This window comes from Humulus lupulus, chromosome 2 (assembly GCF_963169125.1).
Source record: "Humulus lupulus chromosome 2, drHumLupu1.1, whole genome shotgun sequence".
Lineage (NCBI taxonomy): Eukaryota > Viridiplantae > Streptophyta > Magnoliopsida > Rosales > Cannabaceae > Humulus > Humulus lupulus.
Window position 1 is genome coordinate 296,268,609 of NC_084794.1, and position 26,755 is coordinate 296,295,363.

General features: G+C 37.3%; 5 protein-coding genes, 1 long non-coding RNA gene and 1 other non-coding gene across 8 annotated transcripts; 3 read left to right on the forward strand and 4 right to left on the reverse strand.

The window, feature by feature from the left end:
- The first annotated feature begins 1,224 nt into the window (after positions 1 to 1,224).
- LOC133819984 (CRIB domain-containing protein RIC7) lies at positions 1,225 to 3,120 on the forward strand. The gene is made up of 4 exons (XM_062253377.1): positions 1,225 to 1,569; positions 1,656 to 1,756; positions 1,838 to 1,913; positions 2,016 to 3,120. The coding sequence occupies exons 1-4, from the start codon at positions 1,425 to 1,427 to the stop codon at positions 2,447 to 2,449; spliced, it is 756 nt and encodes a 251-aa protein (XP_062109361.1). The 5' UTR covers positions 1,225 to 1,424; the 3' UTR covers positions 2,450 to 3,120.
- On the reverse strand, positions 3,034 to 4,183 carry LOC133815757 (polyubiquitin-like). Its single transcript, XM_062248560.1, has 2 exons — positions 4,100 to 4,183; positions 3,034 to 3,942 (listed from the first exon to the last, which is right to left on the reverse strand). Exons 1-2 carry the CDS (start codon positions 4,181 to 4,183, stop codon positions 3,034 to 3,036), a joined length of 993 nt encoding a protein of 330 aa, XP_062104544.1.
- A 385-nt stretch (positions 4,184 to 4,568) lies between these two features.
- LOC133819983 (kinesin-like protein KIN-10A) lies at positions 4,569 to 8,251 on the reverse strand. Of its 2 annotated transcripts, none has more exons than XM_062253375.1 (6): positions 7,435 to 8,244; positions 6,871 to 7,026; positions 6,678 to 6,785; positions 6,460 to 6,570; positions 5,053 to 6,312; positions 4,569 to 4,949 (listed from the first exon to the last, which is right to left on the reverse strand). In XM_062253375.1, the coding sequence occupies exons 1-6, from the start codon at positions 8,095 to 8,097 to the stop codon at positions 4,776 to 4,778; spliced, it is 2,472 nt and encodes an 823-aa protein (XP_062109359.1). In that variant the 5' UTR covers positions 8,098 to 8,244; the 3' UTR covers positions 4,569 to 4,775. The 2 variants fall into 2 exon arrangements, with proteins under 2 accessions (XP_062109359.1, XP_062109360.1); XM_062253376.1 differs by having other exon boundaries at positions 4,807 to 4,949; positions 5,049 to 6,312; positions 7,435 to 8,251.
- A 1,265-nt stretch (positions 8,252 to 9,516) lies between these two features.
- On the reverse strand, positions 9,517 to 12,115 carry LOC133819985 (plastid-lipid-associated protein 6, chloroplastic). Its single transcript, XM_062253378.1, has 4 exons — positions 11,666 to 12,115; positions 10,900 to 11,136; positions 10,057 to 10,183; positions 9,517 to 9,938 (listed from the first exon to the last, which is right to left on the reverse strand). Exons 1-4 carry the CDS (start codon positions 11,942 to 11,944, stop codon positions 9,724 to 9,726), a joined length of 858 nt encoding a protein of 285 aa, XP_062109362.1. The 5' UTR covers positions 11,945 to 12,115; the 3' UTR covers positions 9,517 to 9,723.
- Positions 12,116 to 12,254: 139 nt separating this feature from the next.
- Positions 12,255 to 12,327, forward strand: TRNAK-UUU (transfer RNA lysine (anticodon UUU)). The gene has a single exon. It is a non-coding gene; the product is annotated as a tRNA-Lys (tRNA).
- Positions 12,328 to 15,528: 3,201 nt separating this feature from the next.
- Positions 15,529 to 18,119, reverse strand: LOC133815758 (uncharacterized). Its single transcript, XM_062248561.1, has 4 exons — positions 17,610 to 18,119; positions 17,012 to 17,228; positions 16,521 to 16,873; positions 15,529 to 16,448 (listed from the first exon to the last, which is right to left on the reverse strand). Exons 1-4 carry the CDS (start codon positions 18,117 to 18,119, stop codon positions 15,858 to 15,860), a joined length of 1,671 nt encoding a protein of 556 aa, XP_062104545.1. The 3' UTR covers positions 15,529 to 15,857.
- Positions 18,120 to 22,249: 4,130 nt separating this feature from the next.
- Positions 22,250 to 26,073, forward strand: LOC133819986 (uncharacterized). The gene is made up of 2 exons (XR_009886474.1): positions 22,250 to 22,347; positions 25,701 to 26,073. It is a non-coding gene; the product is annotated as an uncharacterized LOC133819986 (long non-coding RNA).
- Positions 26,074 to 26,755: the final 682 nt, after the last annotated feature.

Genomic DNA, 26,755 nt, shown 5'->3' on the forward strand with positions numbered 1-26,755 from the left:
ATACACGGTCATAAAAAATATGGACCATTGATCTTAATCCAATGGTTAATATTAAAGTAACCATCCATGGGTAGTATCCATTAAGAGTGCACACACATATATATATAAATATATATATGAGAATAATGTTAAGCCCTACCGATAGGACTCTCAGTGTTCTCGACCCCTGAATAGTTTTTGGCGCGATTTTTTGTTATGACCGTATATATTGTAGTTGTTTAGAGTACTGAAAACTAGGTTCAAACATGTTGCTTTCCACGCGCATAAAAAAAATTAGTCACGCGTGTAACAACGTGTTTGAACCTAATTTTCGGTAATATAAACTATTCGGAATTCCTCTGGTTTAACAAATATTTTTTTAAGTAAATAACAACGTAAAAGTGGGATATTCTAGATTTTTATCATAATGTTTTCACTTGTTTTTAATGTTCATACATATTTTCATTTTTTTTTCTCAAAATAGTAAATATCTTTATACATATACTTATCATCAAATTAAAAAAAAATTGATTGTAAGAAATAAATAAAGTTCAAACTTAATAACAAAAACAAACACATATATTTTCAATGCTTTATTCAAATAATAAAATCAAATCTAATATATTTATTTTAGGAATTTTGGAGAATAATTTAATAACAAAATATAATATTGTAAGATTTAAAAAAAAAAGTTTATATATTTTTAGATTATGTGTTTTGACTTATTATCTATTTGGACCATATATTTTGACAAATTACTTTTTGGACCATGTACTTTCTAAAATAGTTCAAATAGACCCCTAAATCCGATTTTGATCAAAAAATTTTGAACTAAAATCACAAATAATTCATCAAACTAACAACTCAAAATAAAAATACAGTCGTTCCGTCTAAGAACTGTGTTATTATACTTAAGTTTTTATTTATTAAAATCAGGTTTAGAGGCCTATTTGAATCATTTTACAAAATACAGAACCTACAAAATAATTTGTCAAAATTCAAGTCTAACCAAGTAACGAAGCAAAATACGGGGCCAAAAAATAATAATAAAAGAAAAGATAATAGTTATTGTAAAAGATTTGTAAAACTTGTTGAAGAATGGAGAGAGAGAGAGAATGAAGAAGGGCCACAGAGTTTTGATGAGGCAACCGTTTTTGGCGCGCATTCACTAAAAAGCAGTTGGCTTGGCTCCCTATTATTCACTCTTCTTTTCTTTGTGTTTTCTATACTTGTTCTTCTCTTCTATTCTTTTCTATTCTATTCTCACCTACTTTTCTTCCTTCTTTGTTTTTTGATTGACCGGCCACCGGTACCCCCAACCAAACACCTCGCCGGACCGGCCATCAAAACAAAACAAAACAAAACAAAACCATTTTAGTACCATTGTTATTATTATTATTTAGAGTACATTTCACATCTTAATTATGTTATGTTTTGGGACATAAATGCAGCCATTGCCTCTTATTCTTCTGTTTTCAAAAAGGGTTTTTTGTTTCTTTATTTATTTGACTTGTACACAAGCCAGAAGAAAGATGACCACCAAGGTTAAGGGCCTGTTGAAAGGCCTCAGATACATTTCACAGATATTTGGTAAGTGCAGTTCATTCTTCATTCTATCATATTCTCTGTTTGGTTTCCTAGAAAATTTGTTGAGAAAGAAAAACATGTCATGACAGATGAGAAAGAAGAGGAAATACAAATTGGGTTTCCCACTGATGTAAAGCATGTTGCTCACATTGGTTGGGATGGCCCTTCTGCCAATAATGGCCCCAGTTGGGTATGTCAACAAAATCACATTTCCTTTTCAAACCATATTTTTCTTCATGTCACATTATACCAAATTGTGATTATGTCACAGATGAGTGAGTTCAGGACCCCTACAGAAGTGTCATCAGGGCCATTGGAAGCTACTGGCCCAATGAACTCCCAACAAGGTTTGGTTACTAATTTCTTTGGCCTAACATCAACATTTGATCTTGATGATTCAATTCAATTTTCATTCATTTTTTTTCCTTTCTTTCTTGTGATTGTTCAAGGCACTCAAGACCCTTTAACACAAAATGAAAATACGAAATCAAGGCGCCACCATTCGAGCAATTTGGGCGGCTCGGAAGCTAGTTCGCCAACCAAGAGAGGCCCCTCTTCGGAGGGTAAGCATTCCAGGCGCCGCCGTTCAACAACAGATGCTTCTGCTAGCTCCCCTGCTCGTGATTCGTCTGGCAGTTCTCGCCATTCTAGGCGGCAACACAAGTCTAATCTTGGAGTGGACTCAGCTGGTCAGGACCAACCTGCTATCCCAAGAAGCTCTCGTAGGAAGAAGGGGTCATCATCAACCGAAGGAAGCTCCACAAGATCATCAAGATCAAAAGGCCATCATTCATTGACAGATACTCAATACTCTGATCTTGGAACAGAGTCTGAAACAGGGCTTGAATTGAAGAACAATGAGGAACAAGTCAGGAGGGAATAATACTAATAATAAAGCCAAATTGCTTTGCTTTTTCAAGTGAGAGGTTTTGATATGAACCTCCTATGCAGCAATATGTCACCTTTCAATTGTTTTTTTTTTTAATTTTTTTTTAATTTCTTTCTTTCTGATTAACAACTTTGGATGGGAAAGTCAACTCAGCAAATGAAAATCATTGTTTGTCTTGCCTAGAAAAATAACATAGGATAGGACAAGAGTTGTTGGGTTGAATTTGTCATTGGTACTGTCTTGGGTTTTTTTCTTCTTTAATTTCAGTTTCAAGACATCATAGTAAAGAGTTGAATAATCTGTACATGACTTACTTCTTATCTCTTGTCCCTTGAGGGAATTTTTGAATAGAGAAAAACAAATATGCTGTAAAAAGCTAATATATGCTGTCTTTCATTTATAGATATGATTCAGCCTGTTCTCTAAATAGACTTTTTGACATGTAAAACTTCAAAACAAAATCAGGGAAATTTCTCTGATCCAAAGTTGCATCCTTGTTCTTATATGTAACTTGTCAAAGAACACTTTTTTCTAAGTCAAAACAATTACATTCCTAGAAAAGGCATCAACTTTTTTCTTCAATGTTTCAATAACATATGAAGAGTGGAGTGCTTTTCCACATTGTAACACAACAGACTCCGATTTTCATCAAGTATTCTTCCACAAAATACAATATTCTGCCTGCAAATTGGCATTCCCACCTTGCAAAAGAGCTTTTCCTTCACCTCTCTGATTGAATTCGATCTCATAACATGGAGTGTTATGGTCTTTGAGCTCCAAGTCTTAACAAAAATTTGAATCCAAGAAGGCTGCAGCTCCAAAGTCGAATTCTCTTCGATCTCATAAAAGGCCAAGCTCTTGCAGTCCTCGAGCTCATTCCCTGCGTAAAATATCTTGCATTCGTCGACTGGACACCCTACAAAGCTCTCGACGATTGTTTTGACATTGCGAATGGTGTACAAGACTTGTACTTCGAAACTCAGAAGCTTCCCAGTTGGGGTTCTAACAATGATTGGCAACAAAGTTCTAGGATGGAAGATCAAATGAAGGGTTGATTCGGTTTTTATTCCAAGTGACACCAATGTCCTGTAATCCTCAAGGCTTTTCCCCCCATGGAATAGAGAGTACTGATCTTGTTTGACTCCTTCAGCAACAAGAATCTTGGATTTGATTTCGTGGACAATGTGATAACCTCTTGCTTCAACAACAATAGTTTTCTTGTTTGAGGCTATTTTGACATATATTTTCATAGAAGTTGAATGCTGCTGGCGATTCAAACGCTGATTCTGGTCCTTGTGCTGGTTTTGAATCTTGTCATCAACTGTTATCTGTTCATACTCATCATCATCATCATCTTCCAAATGGGATTCTTTAACTTTTCTTGAATTTTCTTTCTGTCTACGTAACCTGGTTTTCAAGTTTCTGATGGCTTTAGTTGCTATGATCTTCAAGGGTGCTACTTTCACAAATCTTCTGAATATGTTTTTCTGTCACAAAAGAAACAAAGGATCGGAAAAGAGTTCAGAACAAGAAAAAGCTATCTAACAAATTCCAACAAGTAAAATGGTTTGAATATATATGTATTTCAAAGAAAAAAAAAAAAAAACTTGTTTGTTAAAAAGAAAAAGAAAGAGAAAGAAGAACCTCATGTTGAGATGAAGCCAAGTTGCTTGATGGGAGTTTCTTGTATCCTTTGGATAAAAGTCTCCAATGCCTCGTTGTTTCCATTAACAAAATCTATGGATTTTTCTCTTAGTTTTCTTCTTTTGTAAAACCCCCTCAGTGGAAGAAAAACGATCCTTGTTTAAACTAGTTGTTTATCATACTTGGCTTATGCTAGAGTTGACACAGTTGACCAAATTCAGGAGTTGACCAAATTCATTAAACTAAATTTATTAATATGGTTAGTCAATCAACATAACTTGTTGTACTCAAATTAGCTTATAATAAACTAAATGTACTCCTGGGTGTGCTGCATGTTTTATACTACTTAATTATAAAAATCTTTGTTAAAGAAAACGCATGTTTTTCAACTAGTTGACTAAAAATTAATAATTTGCACGCCATATTCTCATAGCTACCAACAAAATTGAAAAGAATACATCTGGAGAACTTTTCCATCAAATAGCTATTGATTCATCACAAAGAAAATATTATCCCCTCTAATCAAGGGAATTAATTACAAAAGAAGTTTCCAATAGCATCAGATGGACACTGATCCAAAACCAAAATAAAAGCATTCATATACACGAGTATATTCCATGTCTTTTATACAAAAAAATAATAGTCTTCGTATCATTGTCACACCAGCAGAACAACTCTAAAGTCTTCTTCTAAGTGTGATGAAAGGCGTAGAACCCAAGTGGGGTCCAAGTTCAGGTGATGTGGTAGCAATGTTCTCCAGTGATCTCAAGGGTAAAGGAGTTGCTAGAAGATGACTTGGAGAATTAGTTCCCTTTGCTGACAAGTCCTTGAGGGCTGGAGCTTTATTCTCCTGCATGGCATCAACACAATCTAGTCAGTGAAATGCAAAATGAGAAAAACCCAATTTAAAATGTTTGCATTATGCAAATGTGAGAATGGTCTAACTTACTTACCCCAACTCCTCCCACTTTCATCATCAACTCTTGAGGATCAATATTTTCTGATCCTTTTTTCATAGGCATTGGTGTGCCGATGTGTTTAGATAGTTCTCTTTGATTCCCACATAGTGTGAAAATATTTTGAATTCGGATTTTTCTTGAAGACACTGAATCCTTGTCATCTTGAGGTACACTTTTGAGTCCTAAACTCTCAAATCTTTCCTCCAAATTCGATTTAAAATAATCATCTTCCCCTGGAGTCTCCTGACAAATCTGGTGTGAAAATGTCAAGGGACTCGGACTCACATTAGTGATAGGATTCAAACTGTTTACCACACAAACCTTCTTCTCCTCTATGATTTCCTTTTTCACTTCTTCATCTTCATCATTTTTTTTATTTTCCTCCTCCTCTTCAACTTCATCTTCCTCATAAACAGTGCTTAGAGATACTTTGTCACCATATGTTGGAGCAAAAAGATCATTTCCCAGAGTACCATTCAAAGTACTTGAAAGAGGCTGGTTAAAACCAGGGCTGCCGTTCTTGTCATAAGTAAAGCCACGAAAAACTGGTTCTTGATCATCCATGTCAAGATCCATTGACTTTACCATGCTTGCATCATCACTGCTAGCATAAATCCCCATCAGCCTCTTTGCAAATCCACTCCCATCATTTTCTATAGATTTATTAGTATTCCCCTCAGCATTCCCTTCTTTTGAACGCAATTCCAACTCAATTTCCTCCAACCGCCGCCTCAGCATCTCAAGTTCTTGCTGCTGCTGCAGTATCCTTTCTTCCATTCTCCTCCTCTCCAATTCAACAAAATCATTGGCCATTTTCTGGCATTCCTCCAACTTCTTGTCTAGTTCACATTTCAAATTCTGAGCCCACTCATTTACCTTTGAGTTAACTTCCTCCTCATTTTCTCCAGAACCTCTCCCTTCCATAAGCTCAAGTTTAGCACTCAAAGCTTTGACCTCGTCTTCTTTCTTCAGTAGTTCCTTGTGAGCTTCATTTCGTTCTTTCTCTCTTAGTTTGTTCTCCTTTTGTAGCTTCATGATAAATTCATCCATTGCAGCAATCCTTGATCCTAAAATCACAGCAGAGGAAGAATCTTCACCACCAGCTTTATCCTTAACTGGAGTAAGAGGGCCACGGACAATACACTTTGCTTTTGCTCCATATTCAAGAGTGGAGATTGTCTTGTGTATCTCCTTTGGATCCGGGCTAGCACATAGTATCATTAACATTTTTGACTTGTCATCCTCAAAAGAATCCTTGACAGAAAGAACAAAAGAAAAGTTAACCAAAAGTGAACTTGAAGTAACATTGGTGGTGAAGCTAACATTAGTAAAGGGAACATGAGAGTCTCCATTAGCAATGGATTCAACCACTGTAAACTAAAATTAATAAAGTATGGTTACCTGCAGAAGCATAGTCAATTTGCTGTCCCTAAAGGGTACATGAGAGTCTCCATTAGCAATGGATTCAACCACTCTTTTCAATGCTATGTTTCCTTGATTTATCTTTCCTGTCTGTGATTTCAACAAAATAATTACTCGGCATTCATTAATGTATCAGCAAAGAAACATCATAAATAAATGCGTATATAGAAAAGTGATCGTGGTCTTGATAATTTTACCTGCATTTTTGCCTCAAAACCAACTTGACCAGCTTGGTCAATGTTTTCAGAACCAGCCATGTCAACAAGCATTAACCGTCCTCCCACTGTTGGGACATCAAGGATGACCTATGCAGAACCAGAAAAAGGCGTTTAACACAGAATAGTACGAGAAAAAAAAGACTAGTGTCCAAAAACACCAAGATAATTATACCAGGCAATGGCTTCGGGAGCTTCTTTCATTACAAAGGGTGCTCTTAACAATCCTTCTCTTCTCCACCTTCTGAATCTCTTTCGAGATCTTGCCAGCTTCATTTCCAGATATGTATGTTGCATTTTTGGCTTTTTTCCCCATCACTTCAAGCTTTACCTGTAAACACAAGAATGTATGTTACTAAACTATAGTAGGCTAAATTTGTCAAAAAAACAACTATAGTAGGCTAAAACCAAGTCTGATAAACCGGTTATATACACTCATAAAACGTATAACTAGTTTACATACACAATGAACTCAAGTTCTCTCTTCTAATTATACATAATAAGAAAAAACTTCAATGCCAAACAACATCACAAAATCATAAAAGTACACACTTTATGGTAACTTAATTCAATATGTTAGAAGCTAAAATTGTGAATCACATAATAGCATACCCTTAAAAGTTAACACAAGTAGTGGAAACTTAAAGTAAGTTCAGTAAAACAAAATCCAAATCAATGTGATTATAAAATAAAAGCACAGAACATAGTCTTATTATCAGAAAATGTACGAAAGAATTACCTTTGAATTGGAGCCATTTCCCTTGGGCCATCCAAGGCCAAATCCTCCTCCACCACCATTGCTTGACAAGAGATCATATATCTCCTCATTATAAATTTCCAAAACAGTGACCTGAACAAATGTCCCAACCCCAACTCGCTCGCCATCTGAATCGCCATCATCATCATCGTCCCCAAGAATATCTCTGAGAGACCTGTAAACAATCCCCGGTTGTTTGGAGCAACCGAACATGGTGTGACTCTTCCCCGAACCCGTGGGTCCGTACATCATGATGGTACATTTCTCACCCAATTTGACACTATTTATCCTTGACTGTACGAAATTACTATAGAAGGATCCAAGATCCTCTTCCTCCGACAAAGAAACCCCATCAAGACCAAAGTCCCGGTACCCGAAATCGGCACGAACCCGAATACTCTGCTTTAGAGGGTTGATCTGCAGAGTGGAAATGGGCTGTTGGTCTTTCCGATCTGGGTAGTCCCGGATTCGGGCGATTACTTCGACGGGATGCTCAGGAGGGTTCTGGTTTTCTCGGGCTGCGGAGTTTGGAGTGGGTGATGGGTGAGGCTTGGAGCCGTGGAATTGAAGGCGGTGCTTTGAATTTGGGGTCTTGAACTGGCTGGGGTTGCCTTGATTGGATTTTGATGAAGGCGTAGGCGCCATTACTAAGAAATTCAAGATTTGATTGCAGATAGAGAAAGAGCAATGAGTGAGAGAAAGAGAGCTGAAATTGGAAGAGAGTTAGAGAAGAGAAACGAAGAAAAGTAGCCGTTGAGATTTAAATTTTAACGTTGGATTATAGAAAATAAAAGAACATGAACAATATAGCCGTTGAAACTTTGATAGGCAGAAGAGGCAGAGAGGGAAAAGTTATTTTTAAAAGGAAAATTATATAACGGGCCCAACTGCTTTCGGGCCTTAAAGTCAACTTGGGCCCAACTATAACCATACAACGGAAATTGAATAAAAATTAAAAATTGTGAAAATTACACCTAGTACCCAATTTAAGTTAATCTCTTTAATTTTTACCCATTTTTTAAAACTCTTTGATTAATACCCAAATTATTAATGACTCTACCCATTATACAGTAGTCTAGTAAAACTGACAGTGGAATATTATTTAAAGAGAGAAGTAAATGACACGACAGAGGCAAATATTGAGATTTTTACATTAGACTTTTAGTAGTGTTTTAAGGGTAATATGAGAAATGTGCTTAAAAAAGTAGGTAATATTCAACTAAATATTATTAGTAGCTATTTTTAGTTAACTAATCCTAAAACTGGGTATTTTTCAAATTATCCCAAATTAATTTACACTATCCTTTATATTAATATTTGAGATTTTTAAATAAAATACTCATTTTTCTTAAAAATAAATTTTACGTTTTTAAGAATTTTTTTACAGGTTTTGTATTTGTTTTACGTTTTTAATATCTATTATGTTAAGTCACTATGTGCAAAAATTTAGTATATATAATTATAACCAAAAACAAAAAATCACACTGATCATAAAAATTCTTTGTGCAGAAATCTATATTGATTTAAAGTATATAAACAAAATATAATATGTAAGACTGATTAGAAAACATCGATCAGAGCTCATTTTTCATACTAAACTTCAGCAAGTTAATAAACACGAAAAAATTTAGATAGGATTTTAATATAATTCTTAAGAAAAAATTTGGAAAATTAGAGGGACACTTTCACTAATAAGAAAAAATCCTCTAAAGATAGCTTAATTAATTAGCTAATTGTTGAATAATGAAACCAAACTTATTGAATACAAAATCAAACCGACATAAGTTAAGTTGTCAGCAATATCCAACATTCTAATCCTCTTGGCTCGAATGTTGTAGGATAGAATATTTTTTTCTGTTTTGAAGGCTATTAAGATCCCACTTTTGCATTCTTATTTACTCAACAATACCGTGATTTTTTTGTTTTTTTTTTGTAATTTTAAAAGTATTTGGTTAATAATTTTGATCAATTTCAATTTCATGGGTATTTATCTCTTTAATTAAATGTTAATTTTTGCTTATATATCTGGATTTTTATAATAAGCAATTATTGAATTTGTCAATATTTCAAAAACATTAAATTGGCCCTGAACTAAGCCTATATGGAATATAGTCACTATTCAGTTCATACAATGACAAATTTACAAGTATACAAGACTTTGTGATATATCAACCAAAACAAAGCAAGAAAGAATGAGATAAAATCTGTTGATAAAACAGTGAAGCATGGAAGGAAAACTGCTCATCATGCCAAGCCAAGCCAAGGCATTCATTAAGACACCACAAAAACCCTTAGCTCCCCTCTATCTCCTCTGGTGACTCGTATATCATCATCCAGATAAGTAACTTCAAATTCACCACTTCCCGGATTAGATTGAGGCCTTAATCCATCTGGAAGCCGAGGTAACTCCAATGGCGGAAGTTGAGACAGGTTTCCAGTTGATTTTACTGTCGTTTTCTCGAATGTAATTTTAATCTTTGCAGATCCTGAAGTGGCCATAATTAGAGAATGAATGAATGTATGTATGTATGTATGTTAGAAGATTCATTCACTTGTCTAGCCACATGAAAAGAACAGGATATGGCGAGTTGGAGGAAAACCAACCTGTGAATTCAAATTTATGGGCTAATGTGGCAGTCACTTCAATAGGCGGCAATGGCCAAGGAGCACCTAATTCAAGGTCGACTATGTTATCAAAGTCCCTGCTAAAGATGTCAATACGCTGAAATACCTAATAGTTGAAGAAGACAATGAGTCAGATGGTAGCAAATCAACAAAAGCAAGATTCTATGAACATTGAACAGTGTTGTCAAGAGTTGATACTTAATGACAGTTACTACAGTTAAGGTTGATGCTGAGTTGCCCTTCTTTGGTTTTTACCTGGTTGTGCATGTGACTGTAGAACATGACCAATCTTCTTGGCTACTATATCATATATATATATATATGTGTGTGTGTGTGTGTGTATCTCTTCTTGTTGTTTTAAGTAGTTACTAAGAGGTTTGTTGTGAGAAACACTAAGAATTGTGTATGAGTGTACTTGAGCTACTTGTACTGTGAGTTAGTGGGAACTGGTTATTTTGTAATCTGAGGGTGTAACTGAGATCAAAGAGTGGATTTGACTGGAGGGAAAACCTCTGCCTTGGACGTCGGACATATTTGGTCTGAACCGAGTAATCTTGATTAAGTTTTAGTGCTGTTCTCGTTCCTTGTTCTATCTATGATCTTTGTGTGCTTATTCTGAAATGGGACTATTGGTTTCAATCCTCACGAGTATATATATCTTTTCATATGATGCTAAAATCAAAGGAAATGAACCCAGTAACAACCATGGATCATAGTGTATATATATGTGTAGTTTATAAGTCCCCATTTCAGATGCTTGAAGATCAGTTGTTCCCAGCTAACGCAATCAGTCAAAATGATACTACATGAGATTAAAAATACCTGGCCAAGAGTTATTGGAAGTAACCTTCCAGTGGGAGGACCAGGACGGCTCCCCCCTAGAGTTCGAGAAGAAAAGGCACTGCTATATATCAGTTTCCATCTCCCTTGCAGTTTATCAAGATCTTTTGATAAATCTACTGATCCTCCAGCTGCCTCAAGCTCCTTGGCAGCCTCTTCTGCCTTGAGTAGATCATCCTCGCTTGCTGCAAGGCCTCTATTTACCCCAGACACAGCACTCTGCAAAAGATAATCAGATACACTTGATATATACAAACACCAGCAGTTTATATATATATATATATGTCTTCAAGCCAAGAATTTTAACACCATGTTTAACTAGGGTGTTCAAAGAGTAAAAGCCCTTGCAGTAGTATTGACATCAAACATTTTTGCTACAGCAGAATGGACCACAGCTCAGTACAAAAGGCTTCACTAATGAAATCAGTTAACATCAACAGAAGAAGAAAATGTGGAATTGAACAAAAGCATTGTCTAATCTTAAAAATCATTGATACGAGAATAAATAATGATTCTCAGAATGATTTATAAACTTACTAACTCACCACACTGTTGAAAAACATATATATATATATAGAGCATAGAAATGGTCCTAATTCAGAATTCTAAATGGTAATTTTGGTATCATCCAATTCGGTCATTAAAGTCGAAAGCTTTCCACTCCAAACCCACATCAAAAATTGGAATATAAGCTGAGCAAAACAGAAAAAATCTGAAATTTATGAAATGGGTAAAAGAACTAACTGACCAATAACTTGAGCTTTAAGTTGGGCAGGAGATAATTTCTGGGCGACCTAACGTCCTCCTCGGGCGGAGGTGGAGGCGGCGGGGGAGGCTCAACAGCAGCAGAAACATCATTCTCAGCTGATCTCAGAGAAAGGCTTCTCCTACGATCTCCATGACCCAACAAACGACGTCGTTTGGGGAACTGAGCCGTGGTTGGAACAAGGCAAGAGTGAGACACAGAGGAGTGAAGAGTGAGAGAGTGGGGAAGGAGGAGGAAGCTTGGAGAAGAGGCTGTCGCCATGGATGGTGGTGTAGAGTTACGTGAGGAAGAATGGAGAAGAAGAGGCCAGTTTTGAGGAGAGAAAAGTCGAATGGGATGGGTGGATGGTGGTCGAGGGTTCGCGTGGAGTCTCGTTCTCGGTCGATATCAGTGGTCAGAATTTGATGTTTGACTCAAGTGGGTCAGAACTCGTCGAACTGAAACTGAGTGTGGTTGGGAAAATGGAAAATATCCAGCGAGAGAGACCCCACGTGACGTGCACGTGCATCGTCATAAGATTGGTTTAGCAGAAAAAGATGATAATGATTAGGTTTTGAGTTGTATAACAAAAGCCGTCTTAGCTCAGCCGGTAGAGCGCGTGGCTTTTAACCACGTGGTCGTGGGTTCGATTCCCACAGACGGCGTTAGATTTTATTTATTATTTTGAAATTTTATTTATGTATATATTTTCATATATATGAAATTATTTGTCAAAGGTAATCTATAAAGCACTCAAATCCGGTGACTTAGCTAAAATTAAGAAAAATGGGTCTCTATTTTACAAATATTTTTAGATAAAGCTATAATACAAAACCCAATATTATAATATTAAAATATATAAGAATATTATTGATAGTTATAAAAAATATTTGAAAATATAATATTTAAATGATAAAGAGAAAAAAAAAATAGAGAATCTGATGTATGGTAAAATATAAAACTTAGAGGTAAAATAGAAAGATGTGTGTTTTGAAGAGGTATTTTAAAGGTTGAAGTAGAGCATCGGATGAGAGTGCTCACAAACTATCGGTAAAGTGTCGGGTGCACCGCCTTAATAGGGGCACAACCGTGCATCTATGGTGTTTTTGGTTCGAAAATTATTTTTGGCGAATTTTTTTTAATGATGGCATAAATTGTAGTTATTTAAAGCATTTTGTAAATTTTTTAAAAATTTCGAATAGTTTATCGTGCTAAAAATAAAATTCAAATATGTTACCTTCCACACGCATAAAAAAAATTAATCATGCATGTAACAACCTGATTTGAACATAATTTTCAGTACTGTAATTTATTCATAATTTTATTAAAATTTGTAAGTTGCTCTAAATAACTATAATGTACACGATTATAAAAAAAATTCGCCATAAATACTTTGCGAGCAAAAAATACTAGGTGCACCGGAGAATTCCCCACAAATTATTATATGTAGAAATGATTATTTCCATTAGTGCTATGTATATATATATAACAATTCTTTTATAAGGGCTTCACTTTAAGTCTTACCGGTGGGGCTCTCAGTGTTTCTCGACCCGTGAACAGTTTTCGACGTGATTTTTTTTATAACCGTGTATATTGTAGCTATTTAGAGCATCCTGCAAATTTTTAGAAAATTTTGAATAGTTTACAGTACCGAAAACTAGGTTCAAACATGTTGTTTTCCACTCGCATAAAAAAAATTAGTCATGCGTGCAACAACATGTTTGAACCTAGTTTTCGGTACGGTAAACTATTCGGAATTTTCTGAAAATTTGCAGGATGCCCTAAATAGCTACAATATATACGGTCATAAAAAAAAATCGCGCCGAAAACTATTCACGGGTTAAGAACATTGAGAGCCCCACTGGTAGGGCTTAAAGTGAAACCCCTATAGGAGAATTCTCCTATATAATTTAAAATAAAAAATGAGTAGAGAGAAAGTAATGATGATAAACAAGAGGCCATGGCGATCACGATAGCCGACACTTGGATGACTCCCATCATTGCTTACCTTGAGCAAGGGACCCTCCCAGTGGAACGTAATGAGGCAAGGAAGATTATGAGACAAGCAGCTAGGTACACCATGGTGGATGGGGTGTTGTATAGAAGAGGGTACTCCTTACCTCTACTCAGGTGCATAACACCCGATCAGTCAAAGAATTTATTAGCTGAGGTGCATGAAGGGTTTTGTGGAGACCATGCTGGGGGGCAGAGTCTATCTAAAAAGATCTTAAGGCAAGGATTTTTCTGGCCTACCATGAACGAGGACTCTATGGAATACGTGAGGAGGTATGACAAATGCCAAAGATTTTCCAAAGTGCCCAGAGCGCCCCCAAATGTCTTGAAGTAAATGCAAAGTCCATGGCCTTTTGCAATGTGGGGTATTGATCTGATCGGGAAGTTGCCCAAAGGAAAAGGAGGAGTGCAGTTTGCAGTGGTCGCGGTAGATTATTTTACTAAGTGGACTAAGGCTGAACCATTAGCCACGATCACATCGAAGAAAGTGTTGGACTTTGTGGTTAAGAACATAATATGTCGCTATGGTCTGCCTAAGAAGATAGTGTCTGACAATGGCACCCAATTTGACAGCGACATATTTACCGATTTTTGCACTCGGCATGGCATCACCAAAAGTTTCTCCTCGGTAGCCCATCCTCAAGCCAACGGGTAGGTTGAATCGGTAAACAAGACGTTGAAGGACACTCTAAAAAAGCGCCTGGAGCAAGCTAAGGGTGCTTGGGCAGAAGAGTTACCAGAGGTCCTTTGGTCATATAGGACTACTGCTCGGACAGCAACTGGTCATACCCCATTTTCTTTGGCATATGGGTATGAGGCCATGTTACCTGTGAAGATAGACCCACCATCTCATAGAAGGACTATGTACAACCAAGAGGAGAATCATCAGTTGTTAGCAGAATCCTTGGACTTCCTCGAGGAGAGAAGAGAGGAGGCAAGCCTCAGAGTTGCCGCCCATCAGCAAAAAGTGGCCCGCAACTTCAATTCCAAAGTGCGAGATCGAAAATTCCAGGTCAGAGATTTGGTCCTAAGAAAGGTGTTTGTTAGAGACCCAGTAGCTGGTGTGCTAGGACCAAACTGGGAAGGACCGTATCAAATGGAGCAAGTCTTGCCACCCGGCACCTACAAGCTTGCTCGGTTAAATGGAGAGCTGATCAGGAACTATTGGAATGGCGAGCACTTGAGAAAATATTATCAATAAATACTGCTTGCAGAGTAGTAGCTTTGTATCAAGTGCTTAACTTGTTATTTAAGTTTTTTGTTTGTGAACTGGTTATTTGCTACCCAGTCACATTATTTTGAACAATGTTATTTTGTTTGGAACTCGTTGTTTAGACACGTTTTGTCACTTATTATTACGAGTAATAAAAGAGACCACGCGCAGCGTGGTCGAATCTTGCTACAAATTTTGCATATGTGTTGATTATTTTTGCTTGGCAGTGTTCAACTGTCATAAAGATTTAAACAAAACAGGTCTTCTAAAAACTAAGTGTAAATATATACCGGACAGTGTTCAACTGCTCGGTATCATGATATGAATGACCAGCGTTTAAATAATGTTTTTGTAAGTGGTCAACTACTGAAACATGTTTGTATATTTTATGTGTTTCATGAGTAGTAACTACTCGGACAAATTCGGTCAAGTAGCAAGTGATCAAGGATTTATCAACCCTCAATTCACTTGGGGGGCACATAGGGTATACTGGTTTGTACTTCAACACAGGCAATAAGAGCACGAGCAAATATATCTGTTTTTGGGCTGACTTGTAAGTTTGGAAGTCTAAAAAGGCCATTAAGCTAACTTGTTTAACAAAGCTTAAGTAACTTAGAATTTTTAAAATTTTAAGTTAGAAACAGATATTCGTGTAATGATAAAATTTATGCTCATAAAAAGTTAGAGCAATAAAAGCATGAGGAAGTATATTTAGTATGGACTTATGAAATGTTTAGAATTTCTAAGTTAGAAAACTAAATACTCATGTGAAATTTGAGGCATCTAGGAACTTTACTATTCACAATAAAGACTTAAAAGTTTAGAGTTAGTCAAAAAAGAAAAAAGTAAAGTGCTAAGTGTCAAAATGGCTCAATCATCCGAGCAAAAGTATACAAGATAAAGCAAACTATGATAAAAACTAGTAAAACTACAACTAGTCATGCAGGTGTGCTCTGGCAAGATGAGGAGTTACTGGCGTGCTTCTCTGGTGGGTTGGTCAACCCCCTCCTCGGCCTCAGCTGCTCCTCTTGCTCGGAATGATAACGTAGAGGAGGCTGGAGTAGGGCCAGGAGGATTGGCAGCTTCCTCAGCAGCCCTTGCTTCACATCTAGCAAGCTCCTCTGCCTGAACCTCCTTGGTGAAAAAATCGAGCTTGAGAGGTTTATTCAGCTTCCAGACCTGATAAAAGCAGTCGAAGCTAGCCTCCTCAAAGCGAATTAAATCAAACTCCTTCTTTTGTTTCAACTCTTCATTCTCGCTTACCAATCCCTCATTCTCACGAGCTAACTCCTTATTCTCAAGGGTCAGCTTCTCCAGTTGAGCACTCAAGGACTGGTTGGTTTGAGCCTGCTGCTGATTCTCATCAGATAGTCTCCTAAGAGACTCATCCCGTTCAGCCACGGTCTTTTCCGCCTGCTCCAACTTGGATTTGGAGTCTTTTTTCAAGGCAATTAGAGTCTCTACTTTGGCTTGGGCCTCCACCAGTTGATCATTCAGCACCTTGATCAACTCCTTATAATTGACCGACCGTTGCTGGGCGTGGCAGAAGGTCATGAGGGTCTGCATGAAAAACAAAAAGTTACTACAAAGCAAAAACACAAGTAATAATCTATCTTATGGTGGAGAACTTACGTGTGTCAGCTGAGCAATCCCTCTATCTAGGACAGGATCGACACTAAGCCAGGGAAGAGATTCAAAGCTTTGAATCGTTGATGCATCACGGAGGGTCTGATCAGCTGACCCCCTGAGCTTGGTATCAGCAGCCCGGAGTGCCTTGCTCGGGCCAGGCGGACCTGGAGGAGTTAGGCTCGCTGATGAAGAGAGTGACGAAGGAGCTAACGGTGGGAGTGTGGTCGACCCCTCGGGTTGTCTCCCTCGGTTGGGCGGCACTACCTTCGGAATCTTCCTCGGGGGCATGGAGCCACTTCCATCGCCAGCTTTCCTCTTTGGAGAAGAAGCAATGCACTGCCTGAACATATTTGGATCTGCAAAAGAGGAAAACACAAAGTTGTTAGAGATATAAACATAATAAAATGTAGATGAGTATATTACTAATACAATTTTGTTAGTCTCAAATCACCAAGTTATTAAACATATTCCCATGATCACTAGACATGTGTTACCTGCGTTGAGAATCTGATCGACAAACTCATCCTCGTCGTCCGAGGATGAGCTGAGTTCTCTCTCAACCTGGATAGCCTTTCCTTTCCCGGACCGAGCGGGAATGGCGGATCGGTGCTGAGGCTCAGGCTCCCTAATGATAAGGTCACCAGGTCTACGAAAGAGCGGAGAAGGTCCAGGAGAAAGCTGGTCAGTCACTAGCTCCGTGCCCGCATTGGACTGATCAGTTGTGTTGTTCTCCCCGGTGGTACTTTCCACCGCCATATCTTGGTCACACGGTACCAGGCCCACCATCTGAAGGAGGTCCACAGTGACCAATTTTTTCACATCTTTCCCCGCAGGACTCATGCTAGCCAACTTCTCTGCTCGCTCAAACATCCCCTCAGTAGGCAATGGTCGCTCGAATGGACCCGCACGTGTAAAGGCCAAGTTGTTGGCCTTAATGTCCAATGTAAGGAAGTATTCTTTGTGATACTTCCCGGGGTTCGATTTGTGAGAAATACCATTGAGGTTTGTAGTCCCCCTCTGCCTGTGGTAGAAGTGGAAGAAGCCCGTGTTGTTATGGGAGGGATTGGTCCTAAGGTCAAATAAGTAGTGCACCTCATGAGGGGTGGGCTCGTCCCAACCATGCAGGAAGTAGAGAATGTATAATGCAGACAATGCCTGGATCCCATTCGGTGCAATATGAAACGGGGAGACATTGAAGTAATCCGCTACAGACCGGAAATAGGTGTGTAATGGAAGTGTCGCTCCGGCGTGCACATGATGCCTCGACCAGGTGCAGTATGCTCCACCAGGCCTATTGGCTTTCTGATGAGGGTCCGGGCATATCACGTTCGCCTCGCTCAAACCCAAAGCCTCGATGTGTTTGTGGAACAACGCGGGATTAAGCTTCGAAGCTTCGGCAATGAACCAGGAAGGTTCTTCTTCTCCCCCCTTACGTGGCCTTTGAACAGCCAAGTCCTGGATCACGGTAGCAAACTTCTGAGAGGGTTCTTCTGAAGGAGTTGCAGTGCGAGCGTGACTGCGCTTTACCACCTTTTGCACCGCTCTGCGGGCAACCTGTGGATCTTTTTCCTGGGGAAGTCTGTTGGATTGTTTCACCCTCATCGTCGACTGAGAAACTTGTTGAAGAAACTGTTCCTCGTGGAGGAGATACAAGGCTGAGCGAGGGAGGATCTTCTTGAAGCGACGAAGGCGGTCCTCTGGAGTGCAACCGGTAGACGAGTTTGATGAGGAATCGCTGTTTAGAGGAGTCTCAATTGATTGCGGGATGGATGTATCAGAGTCCGAATGGTTGTCACCTCCCCTATAATCAGAGCGATTCATTTACAAAAATAAATAAAAAATGGGGAGGTGAGTAACCATACAGAGAAAATTCAACAAGAACAAAGTTTATTTTTATACTTAGAAAAATTTATCTAAATGGTAAAAATATAGCACACAAGGGAGAAAAATAACCTTAGTGCCCAAGAGTGCCTAAAAGGTACTTGAAGTATTTAAGGTCACTAAAATTTATATAAATGGAAAATTTTGGAGTTTTCCAAAGAGGCTAGATTCCCTATGTGTGCGTATGTACATGCCAAAGTGTTGTGTGCGTGTTTACAAGAAAATGAAGAAGGTCGGAGCCAAGGGGAGTGAGTGTGGTCCGATCGGACCACATTAGTGATCCTAAGAAATGGCCGTGCCTAGTGCATCCGCTCGGATGCCTAGGCACTCTAATACGCGCGACCGAGGAGACGTTCAGCAGCCGTGTGGGACCGAAGAGCTTGCCTCCGTGCGAGCCCAGCGCCAAGAAGCCCCAATAGGCCCGATCGAACGTAGCACACCTGAGGAGATGCGTGCCCCATGGTCCGAGCGGGTGGCATCCGAGCATCCGAGCGTCCGAGCGTACGATCACCTGGCACCTTCGAGGATCCTAGCCACTAGCAGCCCACTATGTCCGATCGGACATGGGCATCCAAGAAGGGTAAAGTGTGGTCCGATCGGACCACATACTTGCCCAGAAAATTCAGTGGTCGATCGGCCACTTTCCCTAACTATCCATTTTTCATACCCCAAGTCTAACCATAAGACCTAAACCGTACAAGCAAAGCCCTAAAATCCCTATCATAAACACACTTCTTCATTCACATATACAAGAACAAGATCAAAACATGGAAGTGGAAAGGTTTTTTCATGTTCTTGAAAACCCACTATACTATCAAAAACCCCAAAACCCATACTCATGATTTATGTCAAATTAACCCATTTTTCTTGAAATTCCTATGAAATTAGAGGTAATGTTGGGTTACCCATACCACAAACATCATCAAAATAGCCACCCAACAAAATATATAAACATGCTTATGATATTCATGAACAAATTCAACAAAAAAGCCATCAATAAGTTTCAGCCATGGCATGAGTTCTCATGGAATTTTTTTGAAAAATTACAACAATGTAAAGGCATGGGAAAGAAGACTTACTCAAGGTTGGAGAACCTTTGGCTTGCTTGAAGATTGCTTGAAGATGGAGAGCTTCCCTTGAAGTTCTTAAAGATTCGGCAATGGGAAGAGGAGTTTTGGGGGTTTCGGCCAAGAGAGAAGGAAGAAGAAGAGAGGTTTTTTTTTAAAAAAAATGTGATTTTTCTTGTGTGAAGAAAAGTGTGTAAAGTTGGGTTATTTAAAGGGAAAAAAGTGGGGTTTATTGTTTATTTTTGGACCCTTGGCATTCCGAGACTATTTTTTCTCCCCACGATCATAGGCAGTTTTTTGCAGTGATCGTGGGTCTGCTGCATGGAGATGAACAGTTATTATTTTTATAATGACGTCAACTGGAGAAAAAGTTTATTATGTGAATGTATCATATAATAAACTTGGGGGGCAAATGTTATCCCAAAATTTGAAAAGGATGATGTGGCAGTAAAATTGACACGTGGCATGGATTAGCTGGGTGATCTGGCTTAGCAGTAGCCCAATGCATCAGTGAAGAATTTGGACTGCTTGAGAGATGTCATAGTCAAGCCAAATGCACCCGAGGAGAATACTTGGGCTAAGGTAGGCTTGGCTCGGACCTTAGTCCGAGGAGCCCAAGTGTTTGGTTCGGACCTTAGTCCGAGGAACCCATGCATGCCAAAAGTTGGACTTAGACCTTGGCCAAGGAGAGGCCACAAAAGGTCCGATCGGACCTTAGTTGAAGGAACCAAGTGCTTGGCTCGGACCATGTCCGAGGAGAGCCTCCCAAATGCTTGGCTCGGACCAAGTCCGAGGTGAGCTTCCTAGGTGGTTGGCTCTGACCAAGTCCGAGAAGAGGTCCCATGCGTGCCTCGGACCATGTCCAAGGAAGGCCTCTATGTGTGTGCCAAGGAAATGGCCTCGGACCCTAGTCCGAGGAGAGGCAAGGATGATTGCCTCGGACCTGCCTCGGACCCTAGTCCGAGGAGAAGGCAAAAATAGGTCCGATCGGACCCTAGTTCGAGGAGCCAAATGTGTAATATCCAACATTTTCATAATACATTTATTTATTATAAATCAAAGTTTTAATACATAAAATATACAAGTTTACAAATTTAAGAAATAATAATGGAAAAATAGTGTTTAAAATATCATTTTATGTTTTAATGAGATTAAAGAGAGAGAAACTTGAGTAGTCAAGTATTGGACCCGAATGTCATATAATTTTAATTGGGGATTTTTATAAAATTAAGAAATTTTTGCTAAAGGGCTTATTTGAAAAGAATTTTAGTATTTTGGGTCCAAGTGTAATTTTTAAAAATAAATTTAAAAAAAAAAAAAAAAAAGAAAAAAAAAGAAAAGGCTTCAGCCTTTCTTTTTACCCGAACCCCTCTCTCTCTCTCCTCAGAAAACACCTCTCTCTCTCTCTCTCTCTCTCTCTCTCTCTCTCTCTCTCTCTCTCTCTCTCTCTCTCTCTCTCCTCTGCGTATTACTGTTGCCGACGACGCAGGAGTACTTTCCGGCCACCATTTTTAGCCACGCGCCGGACCGTTGGATTCAGAGGCCTCCGAACTATCGACCCACGCGGGAATCTAGAGCTCACTCGCCGATTAAACGCCTCAACCACTCGATTTAAGTTCGGCCACCCCGCGACTTCAAAGTTGCGATTCGGCCACCTCGGGCATCCGTTTGCCGATCCGTCACCACCATCGTGCTCCTCGTGTTGTGGGCTTCAAAACCCAATAACTTGTTCCTACATCTACCATAGTTGGGTGGTGGGCCCACCACGAGCAACCGCGATCCACCGTAGACCGACGGTCGAAACTTAGTGTTCGAGGTTTCGAAGTACGTTTTGAGTTTCAGAAAATCATCGTTTGACTTGTTGTGGAACCCGATCATTTTGGTATAATTTCTTTAACCTATATATTGTGATTTAATTGTGATTGATTAGAGTAATTGTTATTATGTGTATTTATAGTATATAATTATATATTATTGATATATGGAATATTTTATGTAAATTACTGGCTGTCTGGGATTATATATATTTTTGATACAGGTTTTGATTTTTGGAATTGTCCACTTTATAGCCGTTGTGCTGTCCAATTTTCTAGAAAATATTAGATATTAAATAAAGTATAAAAATACATATTTAATTGATTTTCCATTAATATGGAAATTATTATGATTAATTAATTTTAATTATTATTGTTATTGTTTTGTTAAGTAAATCAAGAATACAGTTTTATGTATATATATCTATGAAGAGTGTGATTTATAGTAAACGTATTATTTAACAATTATTCTTATATGTTAATATTTTGTTAATATTTGAATATTAAAATAATATCAAATATTAGTTTCTTACAGTTATTGATATTTGTAAGACCAATGAATTTTGGAGAAAGTATATTTATTATATCACTGGAATTGATATTATGACTATTTAATAATAATATAAATATTTATATTTATATTATTATCATTATATTGATTATTACAACTTTATGTTAAAAATATGATTTCTTTTATAAAATGATTATTTGAATATATACATTCATATACGTATTGCTATTGAAGTATTTTGTTATTAATATCGAAATAAGTTTAATTATAGACGATAATTATTATTTTGTTGGGATTATTATTATTATTATCATAAGAATACATTATCTTATGAGCAAGGTTTAAAGCATTGTTTTATATGAAGAGTTATTTGCATTACGTTGATAATAATTATTATTATCATTTATATAGTTTCTGGTATTGTTAATATACACTATCAATAGTGTATATTTACGATTTTGATAGAATTTAATAAATCATGTGCCTTGAATAGGATTTGTATGGATTTGATTGATTGACTCTTGGTGAGCCGTTTTAAAATAAGCTAAGGACCTAAGGTAAGTAAATCTCACCTTTTGTGCTTAAGTGTAAGATGCATGACTACATTGATTGTGTACATCTGATGAGTTAAGTATGGTATGATGATGATGCATATGATAAGTATGTGAAGAATGGTTATATGAACACCATAAGGGTGTTGTGTGATATGTAATTGATGAATTCTGTGATATGTGAAAGATGTCTTACTTGGTTAAGAATGATATGAATTATGTGCAAGTATGTGTTCTTATGTTGATGGATATGTGGATTACTCTATGTTCATGATTTGTTATATGTTATGATATATGAAGCGTTTAAGTTTTTAGGCTGGAAACCTTAGACCTGAGCCATAGCTCTACGTTAAGGTATAACAACGCCACCAACCCAAAGCTTCATGTATTATGACTAAAGATGTTTTGAGTTATATGAGATGTGATACAATGCCTTGATTGAATACCATCAACATGAGTCATGAACATGAACATTGGCATTTCAGCATCAGCATGTATGCATGGCATGTACAGTTATGTGATACATTATTATGTGATATAAGACCATGCATATGAATATGAGAAAAGTTATGAAATGCCTTGAAAAGTCTTATGTAAAGTTAAACATTTTAATGACACAAGGCTTAAGCAAAGTGATAATAAGATGTTTAAAAAGGGTGCCACTGTTTTGATGAAGCAATCAAGTAAGTGTAATGAAGAAGACGGAAGTCTATAAGACTTATAGTGGCTGCCCACTAGTGTGGGCTAGGTCAGAGTTGACCATTCAGATATGTTTGCCATGTGTCCGTCTTTCTCCTCCATATGTGTAATAAGTATGGCAGCTATGGCAACGATGAAATGAGTGGTATGATGAGCCTAGCTGAGATGATGGCTAGCCGGAGGAGAACCCATGGGATTCTATATGATATGTGTAACAAGCCCTGCAGGCATTGGCTGAATCAAACAGTGTGCACAAGTGATATTGGGCCCATAAAAATGTGAAACTAAAAGAAAGAGCATAAAAGTAAAGTTTGAAAGTGCATGAGCAATAAATGAAATGCATAAGTATATAAGTCAGCATATTAGTATGTGTGCACTACAAATTCACGACATTCATGTGTATGTGTATGCATGAGATTTGCTTACTGAGCGTTAGCTCATTATGTTATTTTCCAACATTTTTCCAGGTGTGGCTTTAGCTGTTGAGCAACTTGTGGAGCACGGACTCAGTAGCAATGCAATAATGGTTTAGAGTTTTCATATGGCTGCCTTAAATTTAAAGTATTCATACGTGTAATAATTTCTTCTAATAAGTTTATATAAAAGTTTTAAATTTTTCTGTATTTCTTCGTATCATTTTATTTAATTCTTTTGGTCAAGTGCCTTACATACTTGTAAACCCTAGAATTACGAGTATGTGGCAGACGTACCCTACCTTAGGGACGTTACAAATGGTATCAGAGCTTTGAGTTTGTAGATGTCGTATACTCGTTATGTTATTAGATTTTGGGATCTGAAATGCTACTGAGTTCCGCCACAAGACAAGCCACACTTTAATGGTTAGTATAATTTATCCATATTTTAGTTAATGTATGTTAATGATGCTGTATAATTGTATTAGAAACTCATTGTGTGTTTGAGTTTCCATGATATAAGTATGAGTTTGGATTAAATGAATATTCTCATGCACGGTAGAGAAATTGAAGTTTGTTATTTATCTGAATGCATGCCTTTATTATTGATGTGATAAATAATTGATGATTTATCGATGTCGATGTTTGGATTGTTAATTGATATTCTCAAGCTTTGAAAGTGACCTATCAATTCAGTTAGTGTGTTAAGGGTTAATATGTCAGGTTAGTGTTTTGGAGAGCAAAGTTTTAGGTTGTTGCTGAGAGCACACACAATAAGAGACTTTAGTGAAACAGTAGTAATATATAGAAAAAAAAAAAAAATACATAATACATTAAGGATTGGGATTTTGGACACGTTCTACCTCGTCAATCAACTTTTGTTGTTCAACTCTAAGGGTCTCCCCAGTAGTTTGCAGTGTCTGAAATTTTTCCTTCATATCGACTGAGTAGTTAGCAAGAAGTGTAGTTAAAGTCCCATTCTCCTTAACCAACTTCTCCTTCTCTCGAGTCAATGCCTTGTTGGCATTTCTAATGGTTATCATCTCTTGTTTTTGTGTTTCTATATACCTTTTCAAGTGGTCAACCTCTTGTTCTCTTGCAAGAACTCGTTGGCCTAGGTTTGAGACCGATGCTGCCGCCTGAGTGGTAAGAACTAAGGAATCTTTTACAGCTTGTAGGTCTGACCTATGGGATAAAATTATTTGGTCTTTAGGGGTGAGTATGCTTTGACCTATACTAATGGCCACCTTTTTATCGAGCATAGCTGAATCCTCCACCGTGACAAGGCCAGTATCAGAATAAAATTTGGGAAGCCAAACTCTGGGAAATTGAGTATTTCGTTCTGGGATGTGTACCGTAGGATACACCATTAGCTGTGGTAGGGGTGCAGAAATTTGTGGTGAAGATTCGATAGTGGGAAGATTTGGCTCAGGTAAAGCTAAAGTTAGGTCTAAGTTCAGCTGAGATGATGAGGATGCCATGGGTTGCTTAGCTTGAGTAATGGATGGAAGTAATAATGATTTGGTTTTCAAAAGCTTGAGATTGATTGTGTTTTAGTGTGTATGTGATGAATTTTATTTATAGAAAAAAAATGAGTTGAACTGTTGGGTCATTGGATCCTTGAATTTGTTTGTTTTCAAGATAGATATCACAGATTTTATCTTGTTCAATGTGTTACGCTATCCTCTCTGATGATGAAAGTCAAACTTATTAGATGTTGTCGACATGGAAATCACTTCTATTGATTTTGCGATCCTGATTTGAACATGGAAACAATTTGTAAATTGTTGAATGAATCGAGGTGATAAATGTTATTTACTGAATTACTCTGTAGTGTGAATTACTTTCGGCGATTAAATTATAGTATATTAGTTGTTTTATCCCGAAAGTAAGATAATGTATTACTTGTGTGAAGTGATGACTGAGTATTATTGGTATAGGTGTTGAAATGAGACATGTCTAACTTATTAGACATGTGAGAATTATTCGTTTTAGTAGATGAAGTGGTGGATTGGTCAGTCAAGACTTATCCCATGTTTTATTCAATGAAGGGATACTAAGCTAAGTGTGTGAATTTCCGAGTGGCCACGGTTATTTGCATTCTAGCATAGTATCAATGTGCCCTTTATTATTTTATACATTTGGAAACAAGTTTGATTTTTAAATGTTTTCTTAGAGAAAGAATGAGAGTCAGGCTTTTCTGAACTGGTACCTAATGAATGGCCTATCTCACTATTTCTCATTCAGGGCAAGAAGTCGGTTTTGACAACGAAAGGGTTTCACAGAGACTTGGTTTTAAAGAATAATCTTCATCGGCTATATAATTGTTTTCTAGTTATCCAATTTTTTTTATGCCGAAAAACTTTCTATTGAACAAACTTGTTGCTCAATTTAGCATCTATTATCAAGGTATAACCAGTCAATTGCATCTGCTTAAAAAATAAAAAATAAAAAATAAAAAATTTGACTGTAAGACATGAAGATCAAGGATGTTTTCATGATGATGGTCATTTTCTCTTCCTACGTTATGTGGTTTGTGTTCAAAAGTATGGATGATGAGGATTCGTTTGTATTTTCGTATACATTCATTGTAATTTATACTATTGTTATAGCTTATTTCCTTTCTTTCTATATTGTAGTCCTCATGTGAGGTGTTTACATATCCTCGCCTTTTTATATATGATAAGGATTACAAGTCAGGAATAAGTTTTGTTTTCGGGGTGAAAGTAAGTGTTATGTATAAAATCTTATGCTGTGAAATATTGTTCTGTTTATTCGTAATGGTAGTTCTTGTCTCCGATTATCAAATTATAGTTTGAAATTTCGAGGACGAAATTATTTTAACGGGGGAAGGATTGTAATATCCAACATTTTCATAATACATTTATTTATTATAAATCAAAGTTTTAATACATAAAATATACAAGTTTACAAATTTAAGAAATAATAATGGAAAAATAGTGTTTAAAATATCATTTTATGTTTTAATGAGATTAAAGAGAGAGAAACTTGAGTAGTCAAGTATTGGACCCGAATGTCATATAATTTTAATTGGGGATTTTTATAAAATTAAGAAATTTTTGCTAAAGGGCTTATTTGAAAAGAATTTTAGTATTTTGGGTCCAAGTGTAATTTTTAAAAATAAATTTAAAAAAAAAAAAAAAAAAAAAAAAAAAAAAGAAAAGGCTTCAGCCTTTCTTTTTACCCGAACCCCTCTCTCTCTCTCCTCAGAAAACCCCTCTCTCTCTCTCTCTCTCTCTCTCTCTCTCTCTCTCTCCTCTGCGTATTACTGTTGCCGACGA

What these genes read in the sequence shown, in the direction of transcription:
- LOC133815758 (XM_062248561.1), bottom strand. Translation starts at nt 18,119, where the DNA reads ATGAGGGTGAAACAATCCAACAGACTTCCCCAGGAAAAAGATCCACAG. An exon ending in CGATCAGATTCTCAACGCAG is followed by an intron (nt 16,874 to 17,011) that starts GTAACACATGTC and finishes CCTCTTTTGCAG; the next exon opens with ATCCAAATATGTTCAGGCAG. An exon ending in GGATTGCTCAGCTGACACAC is followed by an intron (nt 16,449 to 16,520) that starts GTAAGTTCTCCA and finishes TTTTTCATGCAG; the next exon opens with ACCCTCATGACCTTCTGCCA.
- LOC133819985 (XM_062253378.1), bottom strand. Translation starts at nt 11,944, where the DNA reads ATGGCGACAGCCTCTTCTCCAAGCTTCCTCCTCCTTCCCCACTCTCTC. An exon ending in ACTTAAAGCTCAAGTTATTG is followed by an intron (nt 11,137 to 11,665) that starts GTCAGTTAGTTC and finishes TATCTTTTGCAG; the next exon opens with AGTGCTGTGTCTGGGGTAAA. An exon ending in TTCCAATAACTCTTGGCCAG is followed by an intron (nt 10,184 to 10,899) that starts GTATTTTTAATC and finishes TTCAACTATTAG; the next exon opens with GTATTTCAGCGTATTGACAT.
- LOC133819983 (XM_062253375.1), bottom strand. Translation starts at nt 8,097, where the DNA reads ATGGCGCCTACGCCTTCATCAAAATCCAATCAAGGCAACCCCAGCCAG. An exon ending in AATTGACTATGCTTCTGCAG is followed by an intron (nt 6,313 to 6,459) that starts GTAACCATACTT and finishes CTTTCTGTCAAG; the next exon opens with GATTCTTTTGAGGATGACAA. An exon ending in TGAAAGTGGGAGGAGTTGGG is followed by an intron (nt 4,950 to 5,052) that starts GTAAGTAAGTTA and finishes GATGCCATGCAG; the next exon opens with GAGAATAAAGCTCCAGCCCT.
- LOC133819984 (XM_062253377.1), top strand. Translation starts at nt 1,425, where the DNA reads ATGCAGCCATTGCCTCTTATTCTTCTGTTTTCAAAAAGGGTTTTTTGT. An exon ending in CCAATAATGGCCCCAGTTGG is followed by an intron (nt 1,757 to 1,837) that starts GTATGTCAACAA and finishes ATTATGTCACAG; the next exon opens with ATGAGTGAGTTCAGGACCCC. An exon ending in CCCAATGAACTCCCAACAAG is followed by an intron (nt 1,914 to 2,015) that starts GTTTGGTTACTA and finishes TGATTGTTCAAG; the next exon opens with GCACTCAAGACCCTTTAACA.
- LOC133815757 (XM_062248560.1), bottom strand. Translation starts at nt 4,183, where the DNA reads ATGGAAACAACGAGGCATTGGAGACTTTTATCCAAAGGATACAAGAAA. An exon ending in TGGCTTCATCTCAACATGAG is followed by an intron (nt 3,943 to 4,099) that starts GTTCTTCTTTCT and finishes CTTTTGTGACAG; the next exon opens with AAAAACATATTCAGAAGATT.